Genomic DNA, 21,831 nt, shown 5'->3' with positions numbered 1-21,831 from the left:
GTCAGTGCTTTCCAGCACTAGCATATGGGGCATGTACTGCATCCTGCAGTTGGGTGGCACTCACAGAAGGCTCCTCAAAGTAAGGGAATGTTTGTTCCCTTACCTTGGAGCTGCCATTGCCCTTATGTCAGTGCTGGAAAGCACTGACATAAGGGGACAGGATTGCACCCATAGACTATTGTTTTTCTGTTTCTTTGGGAGCGGGTGAGCATGTCTATTTGAATTCCTGCTAGCCTGTCACGGGTATAATGCAGGCCGGCTGTACATGCTTCTGTTTCCATCTACCTTGTCCTTTGTAGATTCTCCTTCAACTGCCTTTGTCTGGTTTCATTTGACCTAGTAAATCCAGTGAGAACAGAACTGCAGATTCATTGCTCAAATAAAGTACAAAAAGGCATTTAATGCCACCGGGTATCAGGTTACAAATATAGGTTCACATGAATTATGGCAGAAACCATCCTTATTGCTATTAGAAAGAGATATAAATCCCTCACACCCACAACTATAGTGTGAAATAACATTGCTTATTCATTCATATGCATTTGCCAGGGCTTCCCTGAACTGTATAATAAACAGACCATTGTCATCACCCAGTGATTGTCAGTGTTGCACTGTTACGTAATGAATGTATAAATATCACAATGAGTAGGGCTACTAAGTCTTACAGATTAGCAGAGGCAAAACAGGAGGGGTGGCATTATTTTCAATGAGGGATTAATGCACTGAATGCAGATTCATTTAAAAGGCAGTGTAGTTGGATGCATGTAAGAGGCTCAGAGCCAATACAATCCTAGTCTCTAATCTGGTCTGAGCCACTGATATTTGTGACGTGGCCTAGGATAAACTACTTGACCTCTTCTTGTCTCAGCTGATGCAGCCATAAAATAGCACAGAGGCAGCTGCTTATATTTAACGTATAAGAAAGAAAGCAGAGGCAGAGATCCAGAGAACCATGCAGGTAGTTTGACATGCCCAGCAGGACTTTGGGTTTGTGTTTTGGTTGGAGTTGATGTAGTGGCTACTTTCCAGCACCGGCATAAGGGCAGTGCAGTTCCCAGGTAAGGGAACAAACATTCTCTTACTTTAAGAACATAAGAACAGCCCTACTGGATCAGGCCATAGGCCCATCTAGTCCAGCTTCCTGTATCTCACAGCAGCCCACCAAATGCCTCAGGGAGCACACCAGATAACAAGAGACCTGCATCCTGGTGCCCTCCCTTGCATTGGCATTCTGACATAGCCCATTTCTAAAATCAGGAGATTGCACATACACATCACTTTGACATCACATCACATACATACACATCACATCACATACACTTTAAGGAGTCCTCCGTGATTGCCACCCAACTGCAGCACAGGTCCCATTGGCACTGCTATTCCAGCGTTGGAAAGTTGGTTAGAATTTGGGCCTATGTTGCAGATCAAGACTTCTCTGGTTAAATCTTGTTTCTGCCAAGAACTCAATTTGCTGGTCTTCAGCAAGCCATTTACCTCTCCGTCTCAGTCTTCCTCATCTGCAGTATGAGGATAATACTCAGTGATTAGGGTTGTTATAAGGATTATAACAGGATAATACATGAGAAGCAATCTGCATACTCATATCATGCTATACAAATGCTAAGTTTATGCAACAATATTTGTCCCATGCCTAGAGGTGGCTGAAAATTGTTTTATTTTTTCACTGATTTTGGCGTTTAGAAGTGTAGAAAGTGGTGTTATGTGTTTTTATTCCAAGGGCACATTTTTATAAATTATAATTGCTTTAAATGTGCACTAGGTAGGTGATATAGATGGTATAGTGTCAGCAGATGCAGCCACATGCATGTAAAAGTGTTAGAGAATATATAGAGGTGTTAGAGAATGGTTTTAGTTTTTTCCAGGTTTCACAGATTTTGGATTTTTTTTGTTTTTTACAAAAGTGAGAAGTGCAGAAAGTGGTGTTATGTGGTTTTATTTCATTATCACTGAAAAAAACCCACCTCTATTCATGTCATAAGGCAACCCATTTTTTGAAACTGACAGCCCAATCCTAAACTGCACTGATACAGCAGGGCTGCATAGCCAAGCGGCATCTAGTGCAGCTCAGAACGCAGGTGGAGGTCTCCTTAGGGTAAGGGGATTTATTTTCCCTTACCTTAAGTAAAGCCTCAGCTTTCCCTATGGAGCTTCTTGGATCCATGCCATCTATTTAGCTGGCATAAATCTGAGAAGCCTGGTGTAATGTCAGGCAGGCCGATAGAAGGTGTTAGGATACGGCAGAGGGCTGCTCTACTGATCCCGCCCTGTCCCGAGCCTGATTCATTCCTGTTCCACCCTCCTCTGCCCCAAACACCACAATCCCGGCACCCTCTCCCACCCTCTTGTGCTGCCTGGCACAACCTTACCTGTGCTGGTCAGCAGTACTCTTGGATCCAGCTCTGGTAGGCTGGCACAGGTCATTGGGCCAGCACTGCCAGCTCACATGTAACCACAAACTTGCTTTATGGCATGTTTGTAACACTTGGAGCTGGCACATGGACAGCTGCACTGGCTCACAGCTAAGTTAGGATTGCACAGTGAGCGGACTTTCAAAAGCATATTGTGGTATGGCATAGGGAACCCTTGTTCAAAGTTTAAAATCCCATAGTGCATGCCCAAACCCATGAGTGTTCCTGAAACGGTATCTTTCAATTCCAGCTCATTTGGCAAAGAAAAAAAAAGCCTTTATTAATTCCATTTTCATAATGTATGCCAAAGTTACATAATTTTGAAGCCTGAGAATTTTTAGACTGCAGACTTCCACTTTCTAATGTCAAATTATCCTGACACCATAATATACCATTTATGTAGCTGTGCACAATTATGAAATAGTCTTTGTATAGCTGAATAAATTTGGAACTTGATCTAAAACTCTGCTGGGGATATTTTTACTTTGTATCATAAAAAAAGATGACAGAGTTAAAATTAGCGAGCTTCTAAGATGGTAGAATTTATGTTTTGTGGAGGGGGAAAAGAAGAGATGGAAAGGTCACTGTTGAACTCATTCTGGTTTAGGGGCTTGATAAGATTATGCCTCTCATTAAACTAAATGCAGTAAAGGCATGGCATTTTCAGAAAAAATAAGGCTGAAAGCTCTTGTGAAAAATTAAAAGCACCTTGAAAGCACATGAAAATTCCTCCCCTTTTGGTTAATGCCCATTACTATCTTCCATCAGTGCTGTTCCCACTTTAAATGTCACCACACCCTTGTAGTTAGTGGGAGAGATGTTCCCTCACTTGCCTGCTTTTGGATAGTGGCTGATGGTGCCCTGTAACAGTCAGTGGTCAATGAGATAGCAGGTCTGTGATGGTGTGTGTAACCCCTTCCTCACACTTTCTGCATTACCTACTTTTTCACCCTAGTCCTCTGCTACTGCCTTCACCACCAGTAGCACCACTAGAACCCTCTCTTGTTATCCTCTGATAATGGAGATCTTGGAGAAACTCCTTGTCAATTTCGATGTCAGTTCTATCATGGTAAAGGGCTTCTCCAGAGTCTCTGCAGAGGCAGGTGACCCAAAACAGGAAGGAGAAACCTTGTCAGCTTCATCCACTACTTTGCTGGTTTCTTTTGTTACTAGAATACCTTGTGCAGACCAGCAGTGATATCTCTGCATGCCCTTCTGAAGAAGAAGAAAAAGAAAAAAGTATTTCTAGGAAAACAAGAAAAGGTAGTCTGTTGGGGTTCTGGGACTTGAGGCCTAAACTAAAAGACTGATATGAGCCATGACTGCTAGTACCTATGGAGGATTGTTGAGCTATGGCATGTAGAGAGTATTATTTTTTAAAAAGGAAAATGGAGTGGGGGAGATAATTGGTCTTTTGAGCCCCTAATGGCTTTATAGTGGAGGGAAGATTGGGTTTTGTGTGATAGGCCCTATGAGATTAAAACACTGCTCTCCTTGAATTATGAGAGGCTTCAGCCAATCCCAAACTTGAGTCATTTAGTGCTGTACAGTGGGGAGCGTTTTGGGACAGTGGAAAAGGTATGGTGTCATTTCCCCCCCCCTTCTGCAGAGCCCTCCACCTGCCACAGTCAGTATGAATGAGATGATGTAATTTATTTATTTGCAGAATTTATATTCCGCTTTTCCACTCCAGAAAAGAGCACTCAAGGCGGCTAACAAGCGAAATATAAACAAGCAAAGCACTGCATAAAAGGGGAGGGTATAGAGCTGGTGATCAAGGATCCAAGATGATGAGCCACTCAGCAACAAGGGCCACAGCAAAGAGTCATACAGTCTCCTGATCCACTGTCTTGATCCATGGGCAAAGAGCCCTTTGGTTCGCGCCGAAGCCTTGCTCCTCTGGCACACCAGAGGCTGATGTACCTGAAGACGAGGAGGAGAAAAGGCAGTTGGAGTCCAGCAGCCAGCCCACAGGTGTTCTGCTCCTTCTCCTTGACCTGCTGCAGCCTTCTCTCCCAGCTGTTCCACTGTGTGGAGGCAGTTCCCTCTCCACTCACTCCTCCCTCCACTGATCGTGGAGAGGAGGAGGAGAAAATACTATGAATGTAGTTAACTCAGACACTGAGACTAAATCCACTCACAGAAGCTTGCCAAAAAAGGGGGGGTGGCAGAAAGTGCCTCATCAAAAGAAGAGAAAATCAAGGACCAAACAAAACTATGAGTGCTATAAAAATCATAGGAAGCCACATTGTTCTGTTAGGAATAGGAGGGGGAGCTACAGGAGGCTTTTTTCTTTTTCTTTTTTTTTTCTTTATTCTGACCAACAAACAATCCAGCTCTGTGATATTTCATTTTGTCCTAATAAAGGGATTACCCTATTCTGGCTAATGGTACAATGACATCAGCACTTGGTTTCAGAAGTAGTGGACTCTGGGAATGGTTGCCATAGAGCTGTAGCTATGGGAACCAAAGAACACTGAGGGTAATGGGCTTTTGAGCCTTCATCACGGCAAAGAAAAGGGAGAGTTTTGGGGGGAAAATACGAACAGGAAACCGACCTCAGTTGAGTGTATGTTAGGGCCCAGTCCTAGCCAACTTTCCAGTGCTGGTGTGGCTGTGCCAACAGGGCATGCACTGCATCCTGCTGGTAGTCCCGAAGGCTTCCTGAATGCAAGGGAACATTTTTTCCCTCACATTGGGGTGGTGGCGGCGGTGGTAATAATTGTGGCTGCATCATCACTAGAAAGTTGGTTAGAATTGGGTCCTTAGTCTGTTCAAGTTAAGGAAAGGAAGAACCTCTGAGGGACTCAACAGGCATGTGAATGGACTGGTAGTGATAAGGTTTTAAGCAAACCCCAGCAACTCTGGGGAGAGTGGCATATTATGACTAGGTTAGACCTGCTAAAGTAAAGGTGGTGGCACTTGCTGAACTGTGAGTTTGTGAGATAATAGGTAGAAGGGGAGATTGTGGTTATGTTTGGCTCAGATATCCTGGTGTGCTCTTTCTCTTCCTCTATGACGATGAAACAGTTCTGTGCCCACGCAAAAGCATTCTTATAAAAGTATTCGTTCTGCTAACTGAATAAAGGAATCAGTGTATGTGCCTGGTCCTGGAATCCATTTTGTGTGTGTGGGGAGGGGGGTGCGATCGCTAGTGTTAAAGGCAAATGTGGGAATAAGTGGGGACCTTAGTTTTCTCTCCTGTTCTGAGGTTTCTAGTGGTTTGAGGGGTGATGCTGCTGCCTGTCTTGCTCCTGCACTCCAGCTGGAAATTCCAGCCATCTGTCTCCTCATATGTGAGAGAAGGCATCCCCCCCCCGTAGATAAAATAATTGAAAATTTTGTGAGTCTTGATTTATAATATTTTAAATCAGACATAGGGCTAAGAGGGGGAATGAATTGGAATTCAGAATAAATAAATTTTGTAAGTATTGCTTTGACACTCATCAGAAAGCTTCATACCTCTTTATTCAGTTTTCATTTAAAAAAATGTTCTCAGGCTTGTACTTCTTCTGCATAGTAAGATAGTCTTCTGTAATAGAGGAAATACACTCTTAATATGTTGCTGTGGTGATTTGGGGAGAGAATCAAGCTAAATTCCAAGGAATATTTGGTAGATGAAATTGTTCGGTCCCTGTTCATAGTCTGCTTGTTCACAAACTATACAAGCTTGGATTTTCTGGGCTCTGATATCATGGTGACTTGTTCTAAACCACAAATGGAAGTTGAAAGTTTCCTTCTCTTGAAGAGAAAAGAGAGGGTGGAGCATGCATGAGCCACATGACTGTCACATTAAACTATGATTAAACCTTAGCTTTGCATGAAATTCAAACTGGGTCATTGGCTGCACAATGCTAAGCGTGTCTACAAAGAAGGAAGTTCCATTGAGTTCAGTGAGGCTTTCTTCCAGGTAAATGTATATAGAATTGCAACCTGAATTAATGGTTGTTTTAAATTAAGTGACATACATCACGTACTGTTAAGAGCAGCTGATACAGTCAGTGCTGTAAAACATGATGGCTCCTTAAAAGTTTAGACCTTAGTCCCAAACACACACCAACAAATTAATTGTAGTTTATTTGCAATTTGTAATTATTGCTCTTTCCATTTTTGTTCTCATAGCTCCTCACTGAGAAGTGTATCATCTGGGTCCTCAAGACCTTCCAAAGTGTGTTTGGTGTGTGGGGATGAGGCATCTGGATGTCATTATGGAGTAGTTACCTGTGGCAGCTGTAAAGTCTTCTTCAAGAGAGCAGTGGAAGGTAAATCCTCATGTGGGTTCTTTTATATTCTTTCTGATATAATAAATTTTATTGCATGTTCCATAACTTCTTTATGCTTTAAGCCATTTCTGTTCAACTTTGCATATACGCAACAGGACCAAACGTGTGAGCTGAGCAAAAATGGGTTAAAAAAAAAAAACTGTTTGAAGATGTAAGCAGCATTTCTTTATCTGGAGAACACCATTTCATAGTCTGTTGTATGCCTTTAAACTTTGGTGTTAACTTGCATTCCAAATTTTAGTGTAAATACTGATTTGCTGCTTCTGCTAGACATAAAGTAAAGAATTGTTTGCAGCCACAAATAAACGTGTCCAAACCTTTCAAGAGCTGGAGGGGAATTCTTGATAGAGACTAGCAGATGATGCATTCAACTGTGCTTCAGAAATCCATAAATAAAAGCAAATGTAGCTAAAGCTGATTTATGCATGATAGTTATACAGCCAGTTAATAGTTAATATGTTAATGCTTTTATCTGTTTTTTAAATTATGTTTTAATCTGTTTTTAACTTGTTGTAAGCTGCCTTGGATCCCTTTGGGGAGAAAGGCGGGGTATAAATAAAGTTATTATTATTATTATTATTATTATTAGTAGTAGTAGTAGTAGTAGTAGTAGTAGTAGTAGTAGTAGTAGTAGTAATAGGACCACCCTTTTAAGACTTATATGCAAATACACTTTCCTACTGAGCAAGTTGGTAGCTTGAAGACTGGTGCGGTTTTCATAAAGAAGCCTGGATTTCAAGTGCATGAAAATAAGTTATTACTGAACCCTTAAATATTCACATCCTAAGAATATGGAATAATGCCATTTCTGGTAATTTCTGAAGAACTAGGTGTGTAGCTCAGGGTATTTGTGCTTGAAATGTCTTCTATTATGACATTTCAAGCACAAATACCCTGAGCTACACACCTAGTTCTTCAGAAATTACCAGAAATGGCATTATTCCATATTCTTGGTTCCTTTTCATTGTCCTAACTTCATTTCACATTCTTGCTTCTTTAATAATTTCCTGCTTCCTGCCTCTTCTGTCATGCTGACATCCTTTTCTGGTCTTGGTTTCAGTCATCCCATCATCTCTTCTGCAATCTTGTCTCCTTTGCCACAGCAGTTACTTTAGGCCATTCAATTGTACACAAATATTTTTCTTACTATGTCAATGCTGAGAAGTGAAGGCCAAGAGAAAGAAACAGGAAAAAAATAAGAAAAATGTATTCCTGTTGAAAGGAAGTGAGCTTTGGAGGACAATGGGAAATCTGTTTTGCAGAGCCATAGCACATTTGAGTTGGAGGTCAACCGCTTTCTCTAAGACAGCCACTGCTACATCATCCTTGTCATGTGGCCATCTCAGCATCTGCTTGAAAAGTTCTGAGGGAGTGCACATCTCAGCACATGGCAGGCTGTTCCACTGCCAGACAGCTCTTATGGTTCAGAAATTCTTTGTAGTATTTACCCTAAATCTGCTTCCTTGTAGTTTCGACCCATTGGTTCTAGCCCTTCTTTTGGTAACCAAAGAAAATAAGTCTTCTCTTCCTTCTGTGTTACTGCCCTTCAAATGCATGAAGATAACTATCATATCTTCTTTTAGTGTTCTCTTCTTCAGGCTAAACAGATCAAACTCTTTTAACCATTCCTCATAGTATGGTTTTCAAATCCCACACCAGCTTTGTTGCCTTTCTCTGAACCTATTCCAGTTTATCAGTGTCCTCCTTGTAACAAGGTACCCACATCTTGAATCATTGTTTTCAACTGAAGAACTGTAGAATAGTGAAGAGTGATAATGTTGCTTAATCTGGACCTCTCTTAATGCAGTATCACATTGCTGGCTCCATTGTATGGTCCTCTAACAGCACAACTCTATGCATGCTGTCAGGTTTTTGGCATCCCAGGCTTGAGATTGTTATTAGCCAGAATGTGGCAGGAGGTCCTGATATCTGGGCCTGGTGTGAAGCAATCAATGTGATGTAATCAACTGTGCCTGCTGCAGGTGGGAGTCACATGACTTGGGGAGAGATGAGTACTGAGTCACGTAGGCTATGGAGGAATGGTGCAGTGCACCACTGGACAGCCAATCAGAGTGGGTCACAAGACTGTCTTGTGACTATGAGGTTGCCCTACTCTGATTGGCTGGCCCCAGTATATATGGGACCTTCTCTTTAGCACCACTCATTGGCTCTCAAACTGGCTAGCTCCCCTTGGAACATGAAGCACCTCAGAATTGAAAGGAAATTTCTCTTCAATTGTTTCATCACAAGGTTCCACTACCAAGAAGACTTTATTTCTGGCCACCATCCCATTAACCTCTCTCACAGGTGGCACATCCTCTCATATGTTCGAGGAAGATGAGCCGGATTATATGGAAGGAGACGGTCTCTCAGATATACTGGTCCTGAGCTGTAAAGGGCTTTAAAAGTCAAAACCAGCACCTTGAACTGGGTCCAGAACTGAACCAGAAGCTAGTGCAGCCTACAAGCAGGAGAGTCATACTACCAACTTCCAGCAACCACATAAGCTGCTGCATTCTGCAGTAGTTGCAATTTACATACTGTCTTGAAGGATAGCCCCACACGGAGTGTGTTACAATAGTCTAATCTCAGTGTCACTGACACCATGGCATGGAGCAGGCCTGCTCTTTCAAAGGGAGCACAACCCCATTCAGAGCAGGATGGTAATCCAGTACCCACATCATGGATTTCTGAACCAGGACTGCTGACTTGTCCAGATTTAGTCTCAGCTTGTTAGCCCTCATCTAGAACCCAACTGCACCTAGACAGCACTCCAGGACCATGATAGCCACCTTGGTACCTGGTGGAAAGTAGAGTCTTACAACACTATAATAGTAATACAGTTGTGCATCGCTTAGTGACAGGAATGCAAACTGGCACCTCTGTTGTCAAGCAAGGCTTGACACTGTTTGAAGACGAGGGGAAGCTATGCTTCCCTTGCTTCCAGAGGCTTTTCTGAGCCTCACAGAGACAGCTTGTGACCGCTCGCTGCTTCTGCGAGGCTCAAAATGCCTGTATTGCATGAGAGATGTGACTTCTGGTTCCCCGAGGAAACATTCTGAGCCTCACAGAGGCAAGTAGTTGTGTGCTTCCTCTGTGAGGCTCAGAAACGCCTCCAAAGGTGAGAGGAGCAGAGCTCCTCTAGGCTCTGAAGGCTTGGGGATTGTGTGTGTAGGAACCAGCGGCAGTTTCGCATATACAGCCCATTGCTGGTCGGAGCATCACAAAAGCAGCGCTCACCTGTCTACTGTATATACCTGTTTTTAACACCAGTAGTATTCTAGGTGCTGCTCAAAACTCATAGCTAATAACTTTCTCAGGGCCCAATCTTATCCAACTTTCCAGCCCTGTTGCAGCCACAATGCAGCCCCGAGATTAGGGAACGAATTTTCCCATACCTTGAGGAGGCCTCTGTGGCTGCCTCCCCACCAAAGGATGCAGTGTACACCCCATTGGCATGGTTGCACCAGCACTGGAAAATTGGATAGGATTGGGCCCTCAGTCACTTAATAATATAAATGCCCTTTTTAAAGCATTATCGTTATTCTTGTTATGCTATGTCTTGTTATGTGTTTGCTAACACCTTTCCTTAATTTGTTAATTGTGGAGTTGTTACAGCCATTTGCTACATAAGAGAGCAAACTAGTTAGTAGTCGCCAGAACAGAGGTGTATGATGGGCTGAGCCTGAGGGGCATGTGCCCTTGGTACCACGCTGGGGAGGGCCCGCATGACTGTCCCCAGGCTCTGCTCAGTCACTTCCATGAAGATGGGGCACTGATGGCTTCACCTCACCCTATGTTGGCTTTAGTAAAGGCTCCCAGCCTGGGAAAAAACCAGGGCAGTGATGTCATATTGTTGCATGCGTGGGCACTAGGGTGAGACTTTATGCCTCTGCTCCAGAAAGTATACCATTATGATGTTACCCAGGATTTTTGCAGCTATAATGATGTTCTATACACTAGTAGTTATCCTGATTATTGATGTAGCTCAGTGCTACTCAAAGGATTTGCAGTCGCAGACTGACAATTTTCCCTACGATGTGCTACAGTGCTGGTCTCCAGCACATAGATTTAGCTGGTCTTTCCTGCTTCTGGCTTCTCAAAGCCACTTGTGGCACATGTCTAGGTTGCACGGCAAGCCTTGGGAAACTCTGAGAAACTAGAAGAAGGAAGCACCAGAAGATATGCCACAGACAATAGCTGATGGCTCATGGACTGGCAACTGGTCCACAGACCACACATTGAGATGCACTAATGTAGATTATATACCCTACAACCCTGTACGTATTTATTCAGAAGTCCCATTGAATTAGTGGAACTCACTCAGGTTAAGTGTGTATAGGATTTGAGCTTAAAGGCTACAATGGGAGTAAGTGCCTTTGAACTCAGTCAGACTTACTTCTGAGTTGACATGTGTAGGATTATGTTGTAAGAAGGCTATATGTAGGACTAAGCAGTGTTGCCTAGGATCTCTACCATTATTAAGAATAGTATCAATTTTTTTTTTAAAATAGTGCAAGAGACCCACCTCACTTCCCAGGCATTTTGCTGTCCTCAGAAAATGGGGCATACTTGTTAATAGAGACTTCTGCTTATGTTCTAACTATGGGATGGTTTGGAAGAGAAGGTTATGGGGTAACTTAGACTGGAATGGATCCTCTTTTTCATCAGTGCTCAGAACATCATTGTTCACTGGAGTCGCTGGATCAAATCTTTTGTCTACACATTTGAAAACTCAATTAGCAAAGTTTAAAAAAAAATGAAAGCAAACTTTATATGCTTTTGTCTTGAGAGTTTCACATTTCTCTTAAAAGTAATTTGATTCATGGAGCCAAGAACTCAATCATTTATTCTCTGCCACATGGATCCAGAAATAAAAGACACTTCTGTTAGCCTGTGCCATGTAATGCATGCAAATGCTATGCTTAACAATGCTAGCTGAAATTGTGAAAATGATAGGTGCTTATTTGCTCTGATATTGTGTCATTATAATGATATACTATTGGGAGAAATTAATAACAGCACTCATTGTTTAGTATGCATCGGCACGTAAAATCAAAAACTAATGAAAGCCAACACTGTCAGAAAGTAATAATCTTACACGTGCCATCATAAAGCAGAATAGCCTAGCAATGAGGATAAATTTCTGTAGAATCTAACAGAAAAAACCAAAGTACAAGAGAGATGCTTTACAGACTTGGGGGAATTGCAGAGGCTCTCTCAAATTTGCCATTTTCTCTGAGGATCCCCATGTAGGTACTTGAGTACTTTTCAGGTTATATCATAAGCAGAAGGCTTTCAAGAACAGAGTGTCTTTGCATTGCTGACAGGTACACAACTGTCTTAGGGCCCAATCCAATCCAACCTTCCAGTGCTGATGCAGCCATGCCAGTGGGGTGTCCGCTGCACCCTGCAGTGGGAAGGCGGTCACAGAGGCCTGCTCAAGGTAAATGAATTTTTTCCCCTTACCTCAGGGTTGCATTGTGGCTAATTTGCACTGGAAAAATTGAATAGGATTGGGCCTTTAATCCCTGGTAATATTACTACATACCACTATTCTGTCTTGGTTTGCTACAGCAGTCGCCAAACTCGTGACTGCTGTGTTACAAAAACGTGGTCCCCGTTTAGACTGAGTCTTATCTTTCTACTGGATTGCTGCCTGACTTTCATCTCGTTTGGGGGAAAAGGGATGCTCTGGGCAGTTATGTCTGTTGCCCTGTGTCAAGAAGGCTGCATGACAGGACATCTGGGCAGATGCAACTGCCCAAAGTGTCCCTGTCTCCTGAATGAGGTGAAAGTCAGGCAGCAACCTGGCAGAATGGTAAGGTCCGCTCATGGGGCGGATGGGTTAATTCAAACCTCGGCCCCCAGTCTGGAGTTTGGAAGGCGCTTGTTTAATAAAATAAAATTATAATTTATCTTTTATTTCTTGGTCTTTTAGGCTGCAATCCTAAACATGCTTTCCTGGGAGTAAGCCCCACTGAACACAGTAGACATGTTTAGGATTATGTTGTTTACTGTTATTTATGGTAAAGCCTCTTTTAGCTTGAAGGGGGAACCAAACCTTATAGATTTAAAGGTTCGGGGGGGGGGGAATTGGAATGATTGACATTGAAAAAGTCATTTAAGGTGTTGCAGAATATAAAACAGGTATTTATTCCAAGACTGCAGCCTGGAATCATGATATGCATGTTGTTTCTGTAACAGGATGGCAAGGTCTTTGTCATGACTGAAAAATGAGAGAAATCAGAAGTTGTTTTATACAGATTCCTCCAGCTTTTGCATTGTAGATAAACCTGTGAATGTTCAAGCAAGCATGTTGAAGGCATTGAGAAGTTTATTTCAATTGAGTCATTGTTTCATTTTTCAGAGTTCATAAAGTTTTCCATTCAGTACTGAATCTGCAAACTTTGATTAGGGCTTGCCCTTGTCCAAGCCAGAATCAGAAGCCCAATTGACATGGGGTTCCTGATTTTGTTCTTGAGGGCAAGTGTAATCATAGTTTACCGATTTGACCATGAACAAGGTACTGAGAGGAGCTGCAGTTAGGGTGGAGGTGGGAACAGCAGTACAAGTCTACGGCTCTTTTTGATCCTTCAAATAATGATCGGGAAGATTTTTTGAATTGTTCAACTGATTCAAGTGTGAGAGAGAAACCTGAATTGTGAAGATGCTCTAAACCCTCACTCTTTCTCCCTTCATGCTTTTGCAGTTGTCTTCCTGTATTGCATTGTAAATGGGACTGTCCTTGAAGAGCATCCACAAACAACATCTTTCTGTAGAATGCAGTAGCAGTGGTGTTGCCAGTGTGGGTACTGCCCAGGGCAGGTGTCACCCCCCACACTGTGTAATGACCCCTTACTCATCTGAAGTGATGCACTGCATCATCATTGTGCCGCCGCCAAAGTGCTTCTGGGGCGGCCATTTGCTGATGTTTGGTGCCTAGGAGGTGGGAGGAGGAGGGCACTGGTCTCCATTCAGCAGGTGCTCAGGTGGCATGCCCATCACCCCCCAGTGTGTGTCACATGGGATGGACCACATGGGATGTGTCCCCAGGATCGCACCACTCAGGGGGGCTGCAGGAGCTTGAGTCCACTTACCCGAGCCTCCTGCAGCCTCCTGGGGTGCAGGGAGACCTGCGTGACCTTCTGCAGGGTTCCTGCAGCTTCAGAAGTGAAAGTTGAGTGATCGCGCTGCACTTCCGCTTTAGCGGAGGCAGGGCGTGATTGCTCCGCTTTCGCTTTCAAAGCTGCAGGGAGCCCTGCAGAAGGACGCGCAGGGCTCCCTGCACCCCGGGAGGCTGCAAAAGGCTTGGGTAAGTGGACTCAAGCCCCTGCAGCCCCCCTGAGTGGTGCGATCCTGGGGATCGTGCCGCTGCCTCCCCCCACCCCCGCAAGAACTTAGGACGGCTCAAACTCTCCCTGAGAGTTTGAAAACCACTGATCTAAGGAATTGCTTCCTCTTGTATGAACATGCTAACCTATTGTTCTTCAGGGGCTGTGTTACACATGACCCTGCCTTGGGAGGGTCAGGCAGACAAGTACTGGAGAAGGCATCTGTAGCGACACCCCAGTTTTGGAATACCATTCTTAGACATGTTCACTTGTACCTAAAAAAAAAAAAAGTGCCTAGGCAAAGTCCATTCTGTTCTTTTATGACTTTCAATTATATTTGACCCTCTTAATTGTTTTCCTCTCTTTTAAGTTGTTTACCTATTTTTATCCCCCTATTTTTTTTAACCCATTATAGTCATACCTATTGTTTTGATATTTTTGGTATAATTTATTGTTCTTACTGCCCTGAAGTGATTTTTTTCAAAAGATTAAGAGATAATATATTGATATAAATAAATGTTTATAAACATTATCCCTCTATTAGCATTTCAGCTTTTATTTTATTTTTCTAACAGAGCTCATTAGCATTAACAGCCTCATAACAGATATGAATTCAGTGGATGAAACTTTTCCTTTCATTGCATCCATTTTAGAACAAAAATTCAGCTGTGGAAATTCTGCCTGCAAGCAGTTGTTAAAGGTATAGAAGTTCAGCTGGCCGGCAAGGCTTCTGTCCCTTAAGGATGGGCGCAGTTCACAAAGAACTTGACTGACAGACTACATTGGGGTTAATTATCTGGTTTAATTTATTATTGTAAGTCAACCAATGCCCATTAAAAGTGTCAGAAGAATGAGTTTGACCTTGCACCCCATTGTATTTGCACAGTAGGCATTAATCATTATGCTCATTATGAGGGTTAACTGACCACTTCCCAGCCTTAGTGAAAATAGAGGTCATCAGTGTCTTGTTAAACCAAAGAGAAGATCTCTCACATATTGTCTTAATCATTAGCTTAGATTGTGCAACTCTTGTTTTTTTTCTCTCTGCTAGGAATAAATGTTATCTTTTTATTCTTCCACTCCATATGTAGCTATCGTTAAATGCCATCTTAATGATAGTCTAACCCCTGTCACATTAACACATACTGTTAATACTGTTAATAATAAATAGTCATAAACAAAAAATCAAAATGACTGCACCAGTTACCTCATTGAATTCAGTGCTCGGGAAGAATAGTCTGCAAAGCCCAAAATCAAATCAATTATAGCTATAATTGTTCAATGTGATTTCCTGACACGTAACAAATTTTTTAGAGACCCAATTACTTCTGGATTATTTTTTAATATATTTTCAGTTCTGATGAATCATGTGGGATCAACTTGCATTACATATTGCAGTTTCTCAGTTTAGAATGTCTTGATTTCTCTGGAATGCAGTATTGTCAATGGAGCATCAGAATCAACAAAAATGATCAGATAGTTGAAGAACATGAACCTTCTTGTAAATTATTTTTATTGGAGGCTTTGAAACAATGATCATTTTCAGACTTTTATTTTTACTACTAGGAAGACTATTAATCTTTTAATGCTGAGATTTTTTTCCCCAAGCACAAGAAGTATTGAGGCAGTCAAGAAATGTTCTGAGAGTTGTTTAAAAAGAAGTAGACTTGGCAGCACTGTTATTAGATAGGAGATCAACAGATATCTCAGGACCAATATTTGTTTTAAGTTCCTGATTTTTTTTTTTTAAACCTTCTCAAGCTTCACTCTTAAGATTAGGAAACTGCATTGTACAGAGTGGAGTCAGAGCATAAACATTTTGTGTAGGAGGCATTTTTCAAGACTGAGAAGAGGTGGGGAATCCATATATTTTTGAACCAAGATTTTATTACATCCCTCTTCTTTGCTGGCCATTGCATTAATTGAGTTCTGCATTGTATTTTGGGGTTATAAACATTTCTACAGTGCCTTTTCTACTACCTGTCTCTTTTTGCACCCTCATAAAAAGTGGAGCCAGAGAGTCGGAATGTGAATGTTGTTCATTGTACTTCCTTCATCTTAGATTGTTTCAACAATACTTGGCAAGCAACAGAATTACAGCAGCCTATTGAAAGTTTTTTCTTAGCTTAGATAACTGAGGATACCCTTCAGCTGTGAAGAGCATTTAGGAGTCAAAGCCAATTATCTGGGCTTGTGTAGACCAAAACAAAAGCACACACCTGGTTTGGGGGGGGAAAAAAAATATCTTCCTGATAGTTTAGCACACACTGTGTCTGTGAAAACAATAAAAGGCGCTGAGGGATTCTGTGAGACTGTATATACTGTTTAACACTTCTAAGAGACAACCTTGCATGAGGCAGGAGTTCTTAAACTCTCCCCCCTCTGCCGCAGCCCACCTGTTCTGTGGTAGAGGACACCACGACCCACCTTGTTCTCTGGTGCCAGGCCTCCCCAGGACTCAGAAGACCTCTAGAAGCAACTAGAGGTCACTTTCACAAACCTGGAAATAAACGGGAAGTGACTTTCCAGGTGCTTCTGGAGGCCTTCTGAAGCTTGTGGAGGCCTGTGATGACCTCCAGATGCATATGGAGGGCTCCAATTTGGAGCCTACTGAATGCAAAGGAAGGTGGGAGGGCCCAACCCAGGAACCACCAAACATCAGGTCATGACCTACCAAGTGTGTCACAACTTACAGTTTGAGTAACCTTCATGTGAGGCATTAAAATGATATGATCCTGTCCTGAGGACTTAACTGCAGCAAAACTCCAGTAGTCTGGCATCCAATAGTCCAGAATTCCCAATACTCCAGCATCAAAACTTTCAGGGAGCACTACTGGTTCGGAATTGGACTCTGTCTTCTTCAGCACCTGCACAGACGCAGTTGCATCTGGCTCAGTGATGGCATTGCAAAGCTGGGCTGTGGAATCCTCTTGGGTACAACCTTGATGAAATTACTAGGTAATTCTCAAACTCTGTAGCAGCAAGAGCTGGCTGGCACTGCCTGATAATCCAACATCATCTAGATCCCAAAGGTGCCAGACTATCAAAATTCTACTTTATATGGCACCCCAGCTTTAACAAAATAGTTTCAATGGCACATTATGACATACGCTTTTATTACTACATGGTCCTTACAAGAAGTAGGTGAAGCAGATCAATCCTGTCATGCTTTACTAATCTCTGGTTAATTGCTAATCTCCTGTTCCAGGGATTTTCAAACTGGTGGGTTGTGACCCACTAGCCTGGAAAGCACTGTCCCTGGCCCCTAAAGAGGTGAGGAAAAGGTGAAGGCAGCGATATGATCTCCAGGATTGCACTGTTGCCAGGGACAAGAGTTTTTTTTTTTTTTCCTACTTTCCTAAAGCCAGTTCGGGCCTCCTGGGAATGTGGGGAACCGAATTGCGATTGTATACCGAAAGTGGGTTCCAGTCGTGATTTTTACACATTTGGAGGCTGGCACTGGCTTTAGATAAGCAGAAAAAAATCTCTTGTCCCTGGCAGGGGCATGATCCTGGGGATTGTGTCACTGCCTTCGCCCCTCCCCTGCAACAACTTACCTTATTTCTTAAACTCCCTGGAGTTTGAAAACCACCGTGTAATATACTATAAGAGGGGTATAAATTTGTGGTTACAAATATGGGCTGGTGGTGCTTGAAATGTTCCGAGTCCCTGCTTTTGTATGTTTGGTGTAGCTTTGCACACTCATGAAATTATCCATCTTCTAATGGTGGCTATACGCGTGAGGTATGATATTGTACATTGATAACTTTCTGAACCCATTCTCCTATGTTCTTGGCTTGGGGAAATGCTCAGTTGAGAGAAGATGAGTTAAATTCTGAGATTATAAAGAGGGATAGATTTCTAGAGTAATGATTAATACAGACTTCAATAGCAATAAACGGGGAGGGGCTCAGAGGTTCTTAATAATAATAATAATAATAATAATAATAATAACTTTATTTTTACTCTGCCTTTCTCCCCGAAGGGACTCAAGGCAGCTTACAACATATTAAAAACAATTTAAAAACAAATAAAAACATATTAACACATCATAAAAAACAGCAGTCAGAGTAAAAAAAATAGGTAAAAAGAGCATAGAGCAGCAGCAAGTCATAAAAGAATCAGGCCTGTAAAAAATATTAAAAGATGTTAAAAAGATGTTAAAAGGCCGAGAACTCAGAAGGCCTGTTTAAACAGAAGGGTCTTCAGGCCTTGCCGAAAGGTCTCAAGAGAGGGAGCCATTCTTAAGTCAAGGGGAAGGGAGTTCCATAGCGTTGGTGCCACTACTGAGAAGGCCCTATTTCTTGCAGCCGCCCCACGTACCTCCCTAGGCGGTGGCACTTGTAAAAAGGCCTTCTCTGATTACCTGAGAGGGCGAGCCGGATTGTACGGGAGCAGGCGATCTCTAAGATACCCTGGTCCAGAGCAGTATAGGGCTTTAAAGGTCAATACCAGCACCTTGAATTGGGCCCGGAAACGAATGGGCAGCCAGTGCAGCCGCTAGAGAAGCGGACTGACAGAGTCAAACCGTCTACCTCCAGTAACCACGCGGGCCGCCGCATTCTGTACTAATTGCAGTTTCCGAACTGTCTTCAAGGGCAGCCCCACATAGAGCGCGTTACAGTAATCTAATCTCGATGTCACCGAGGCATGGATCACCGTGGTCAGGTCTGCACGATCCAAGTACGGCCGCAGCTGGCGCACCAGCCGAAGCTGAGCGAAGGCCCCCCTAGCCACAGCCGCCACCTGGGAATCCAGGAGCAGCTGCGAGTCCAGGTGGACCCCCAAGCTGCGGACCTGCTCCTTCAGAGGGAGTGCAACCCCATTCAGCGCAAGCCGATAGTCCAGCACCTTCATCGAGGATTTCCGAACCAGGAGAGCCTCTGTCTTATCCAGATTTAATTTCAGCTTGTTAGCCCCCATCCAGATCCTCACTGCCTCCAGACAGCGCTCCAGGTCCTCAACCGCCACCCTGGAGTCTGGAGGAAAGGAGAGATAGAGCTGGGTGTCATCGGCATATTGATGGCACCCCACTCCAAACCCCCGGATGACCTCTCCCAGTGGTTTCATGTAGATGTTAAATAGCATGGGAGACAGAATTGAGCCCTGTGGCACCCCGCATCTCAAGGGCCAGGGTGTCGAACAGGCATCCTCCAGCACCACCATCTGGGACCGACCCTCCAAGTAGGAGCGGAACCACCGCAAAACAGTGCCTCCAGCTCCCAACTCGGCCAATCGGCCCAGAAGGATACCATGGTTGATGGTATCGAAAGCTGCTGAGAGGTCCAGCAGGACCAACAGGGACGCACTCCCCCTGTCCAGTCCCCGGTGTAGGTCTTCCACCAAGGCGACCAAGGCGGTTTCCATCCCAAAGCCCGGCCTGAAGCCAGATTGAAAAGGATCCAGATAATCCGCTTCATCCAAGACCCTCTGGAGTTGGGACGCCACCACCCGCTCAATTACCTTGCCCAGAAACGGGATGTTGGAGACTGGCCGGTAGTTATCCAACACAGTGGAATCCAGGGAGGGCTTCTTCAGGAGGGGGCGAACCACCGCCCGTTTCAAAGCGAGTGGTAACTTCCCCTCCATCAAGGAAGAGTTGACCACCCTCCCTGTCCACTCAGCCAGCCCACCCCGGGCAGCTCTTATCAACCAAGCTGCGCAAGGGTCGAGCAGGCAGGCAGATGGCCTCACACTCCAGAGGAGTCTGTCCACATCCTCAGGCTATACAAGCTGAAAAGAATCCCACAACACAGGACAAGCAGTTGCCAAGGGGACATCATCAGACACTGTCAATGTGGCATCCAAGTTGTGACGAATACGATCGATTTTATCTGCAAAATGTTGCGCAAACACGTCACAGCGGCTGACCGTGTATTCCTCCTGGTCTACTGGGGGGGCCTGATGGAGGAGGCCCCGCACCACACGGAACAGCTCTGCCGGACGGTTTTCAGCAGACGCAATGGTAGCAGAGCGCTGCTACCTCCGCCACGGAATAGGCTCTGTAATGGGCTCTACTCCGTGTCCGATCGGATTCATCTCGAGTTTTCTGCCACTGTCGCTCTAGACGCCTGCCCTGCCGCTTCATCCTTCGCAGCTCCTCAGTGAACCAAGGAGCCGCTCCGAGTCTGTGACGTGGCAGAGGTTGCTCCGGAGCAATCTCATCCACTGCCCTGGTCATTTCCCCATTCCAGACGTCAACCAGGGCCTCAGATGAGACGCCAGTCTTGGCAGTGGGGAAATCCCCCAGAGCCCTCAGGAAACCTTCAGGATCCATTAGCCTCCGGGGGGGGGAACAATGAAAATGGTCCCCCGCTTCTGCGGAGGTAGGAAGTCGCAACAAGCCTAAACCTTACCAGGAAGTGATCTGTCCATGACAACGGAGTGATCTTGATCTCCTCTACGTCCAGATCACTGCCCCCGTGCCCAGCTGTAAACACCAGGTCCAGCACGTGTCCTGCAGTATGTGTTGGGGCCAAGATCTTCTGGGACAGGCCCATGGTTGTCATGGCGGCCATGAAATCCTGAGCTGCACCTGACGCAGGGGCCTCGGCATGCACATTGAAGTCCCCCAGCACTAATAGGCGGGGGGCCTCCAATGCCACCCCCGAGATCACCCCAGTCAGCTCAGGCAGGGAGACTGTTGGGCAGCAGGGCGGGCGGTACACCAACAGAATCCCAATCCTGTCCGGCCCTCTCAACACAACATGCAGGCACTCGAACCCAGCAAACTGCTGGACAGGGCACCTGGTAAGGGAGATGGACTCATGATAGACCATTGCAACTCCCCCTCCCCGTCCTTGCAATCTTGGCTGCTGCAACACCTGGAAACCTGGAGGACAGAGTTCAGAGAGACTAACTCCTCCTGCCATGTCCAACCAGGTCTCTGTAATACATACCAGGTCGGCTTTCTCATCCAGGATTAAATCCCGGATGATGCAGGTTTTATTATTCACCGACCTGGCATTCAAAAGCAGCAGCTTCAGATCCAGGGACTCACCGCCAAGACCACCAGGCATCCGAGAATTGGGGGAAGGACAAGAAGGAGAGATGATCTGCCTATGATGAACTCTCCTTCTCCTGTAATGGCCTGTCCAACCCCCACCGCCATATCTCCCTTGGCCCGTCACTCTCTTGATAGTGGCACCCCTCCCCTCCCCTGAGCTCCCTCCTAAAAAGAAACACATGTGGCAAGGCCCACCTTCTGAGACTGGCCTATACAGAGAGAGACACCCAGCAGGACTGCTTACAAAAAGATAAAAACAAGGCAGGCCTAGCACTGGGTGTCTCACAGGCCAATCCTCTGCTGCAAAAAGACTGTGCTGCCCTAAAGATTTCAGTTGCTCCTCTCTCCCCTGCCTTAAACAGAAGGGGAGGAAAAATCCAACCACTGCTTCAGTTCGTCAGCCAGGAAGGGAGCCTTGGTCTTTAGGGCACGAGCCCCAGGCTAAGAGCCACAGGCCAAGAGCCCTTTGGCTCTTGCCCTTTGGCTCGCGCCAAAGGCTCGTGCCTCTGGCAAGCCAGAGGCTTAAGCAGGTACCTGCAGGTTCTTCAGCTGCTGTCTGCATTTTAGTAGGGGTTTTGCTTGTAAACTCTAAGAAAATGAAGGTGAACAAAATCAGAAAAGTTTAATTATTATGTATTTCACATACATAAACAGAAGCAAATTGTTTTTTTCTTCAGTTCTGCACTGGAATGGTTATATAACTTATCTCCCTTCTTGGCTTGGTCTGTCTTTCCAGTCCACTCAAACTTGCACCAGCAAAATAGTTGGCACAGTTCCAA

General features: G+C 44.4%; 1 protein-coding gene across 4 annotated transcripts in view; it reads left to right on the top strand.

Annotated features, from left to right (window-relative positions):
- The window catches only part of NR3C2 (nuclear receptor subfamily 3 group C member 2), a 175,313-nt gene that overhangs the window by 80,378 nt on the left and 73,104 nt on the right, over positions 1–21,831 (top strand). For 3 of the 4 annotated variants that reach the window (XM_066632975.1, XM_066632973.1, XM_066632974.1), the window contains one exon: positions 6,552–6,703. In XM_066632975.1, coding sequence (XP_066489072.1) covers positions 6,552–6,703 — 152 coding nt within the window. The remainder of the gene's footprint in view (positions 1–6,551; positions 6,704–21,831) is intronic. The other variant, XM_066632976.1, reaches the window with a different exon arrangement.

The sequence above is a fragment of the Tiliqua scincoides genome, chromosome 6, assembly GCF_035046505.1.
Source record: "Tiliqua scincoides isolate rTilSci1 chromosome 6, rTilSci1.hap2, whole genome shotgun sequence".
Taxonomy (NCBI): domain Eukaryota; kingdom Metazoa; phylum Chordata; class Lepidosauria; order Squamata; family Scincidae; genus Tiliqua; species Tiliqua scincoides.
The sequence above is the reverse complement of the archived record's forward strand: the minus strand, read 5'-3'. Positions and strand labels throughout refer to the sequence as shown.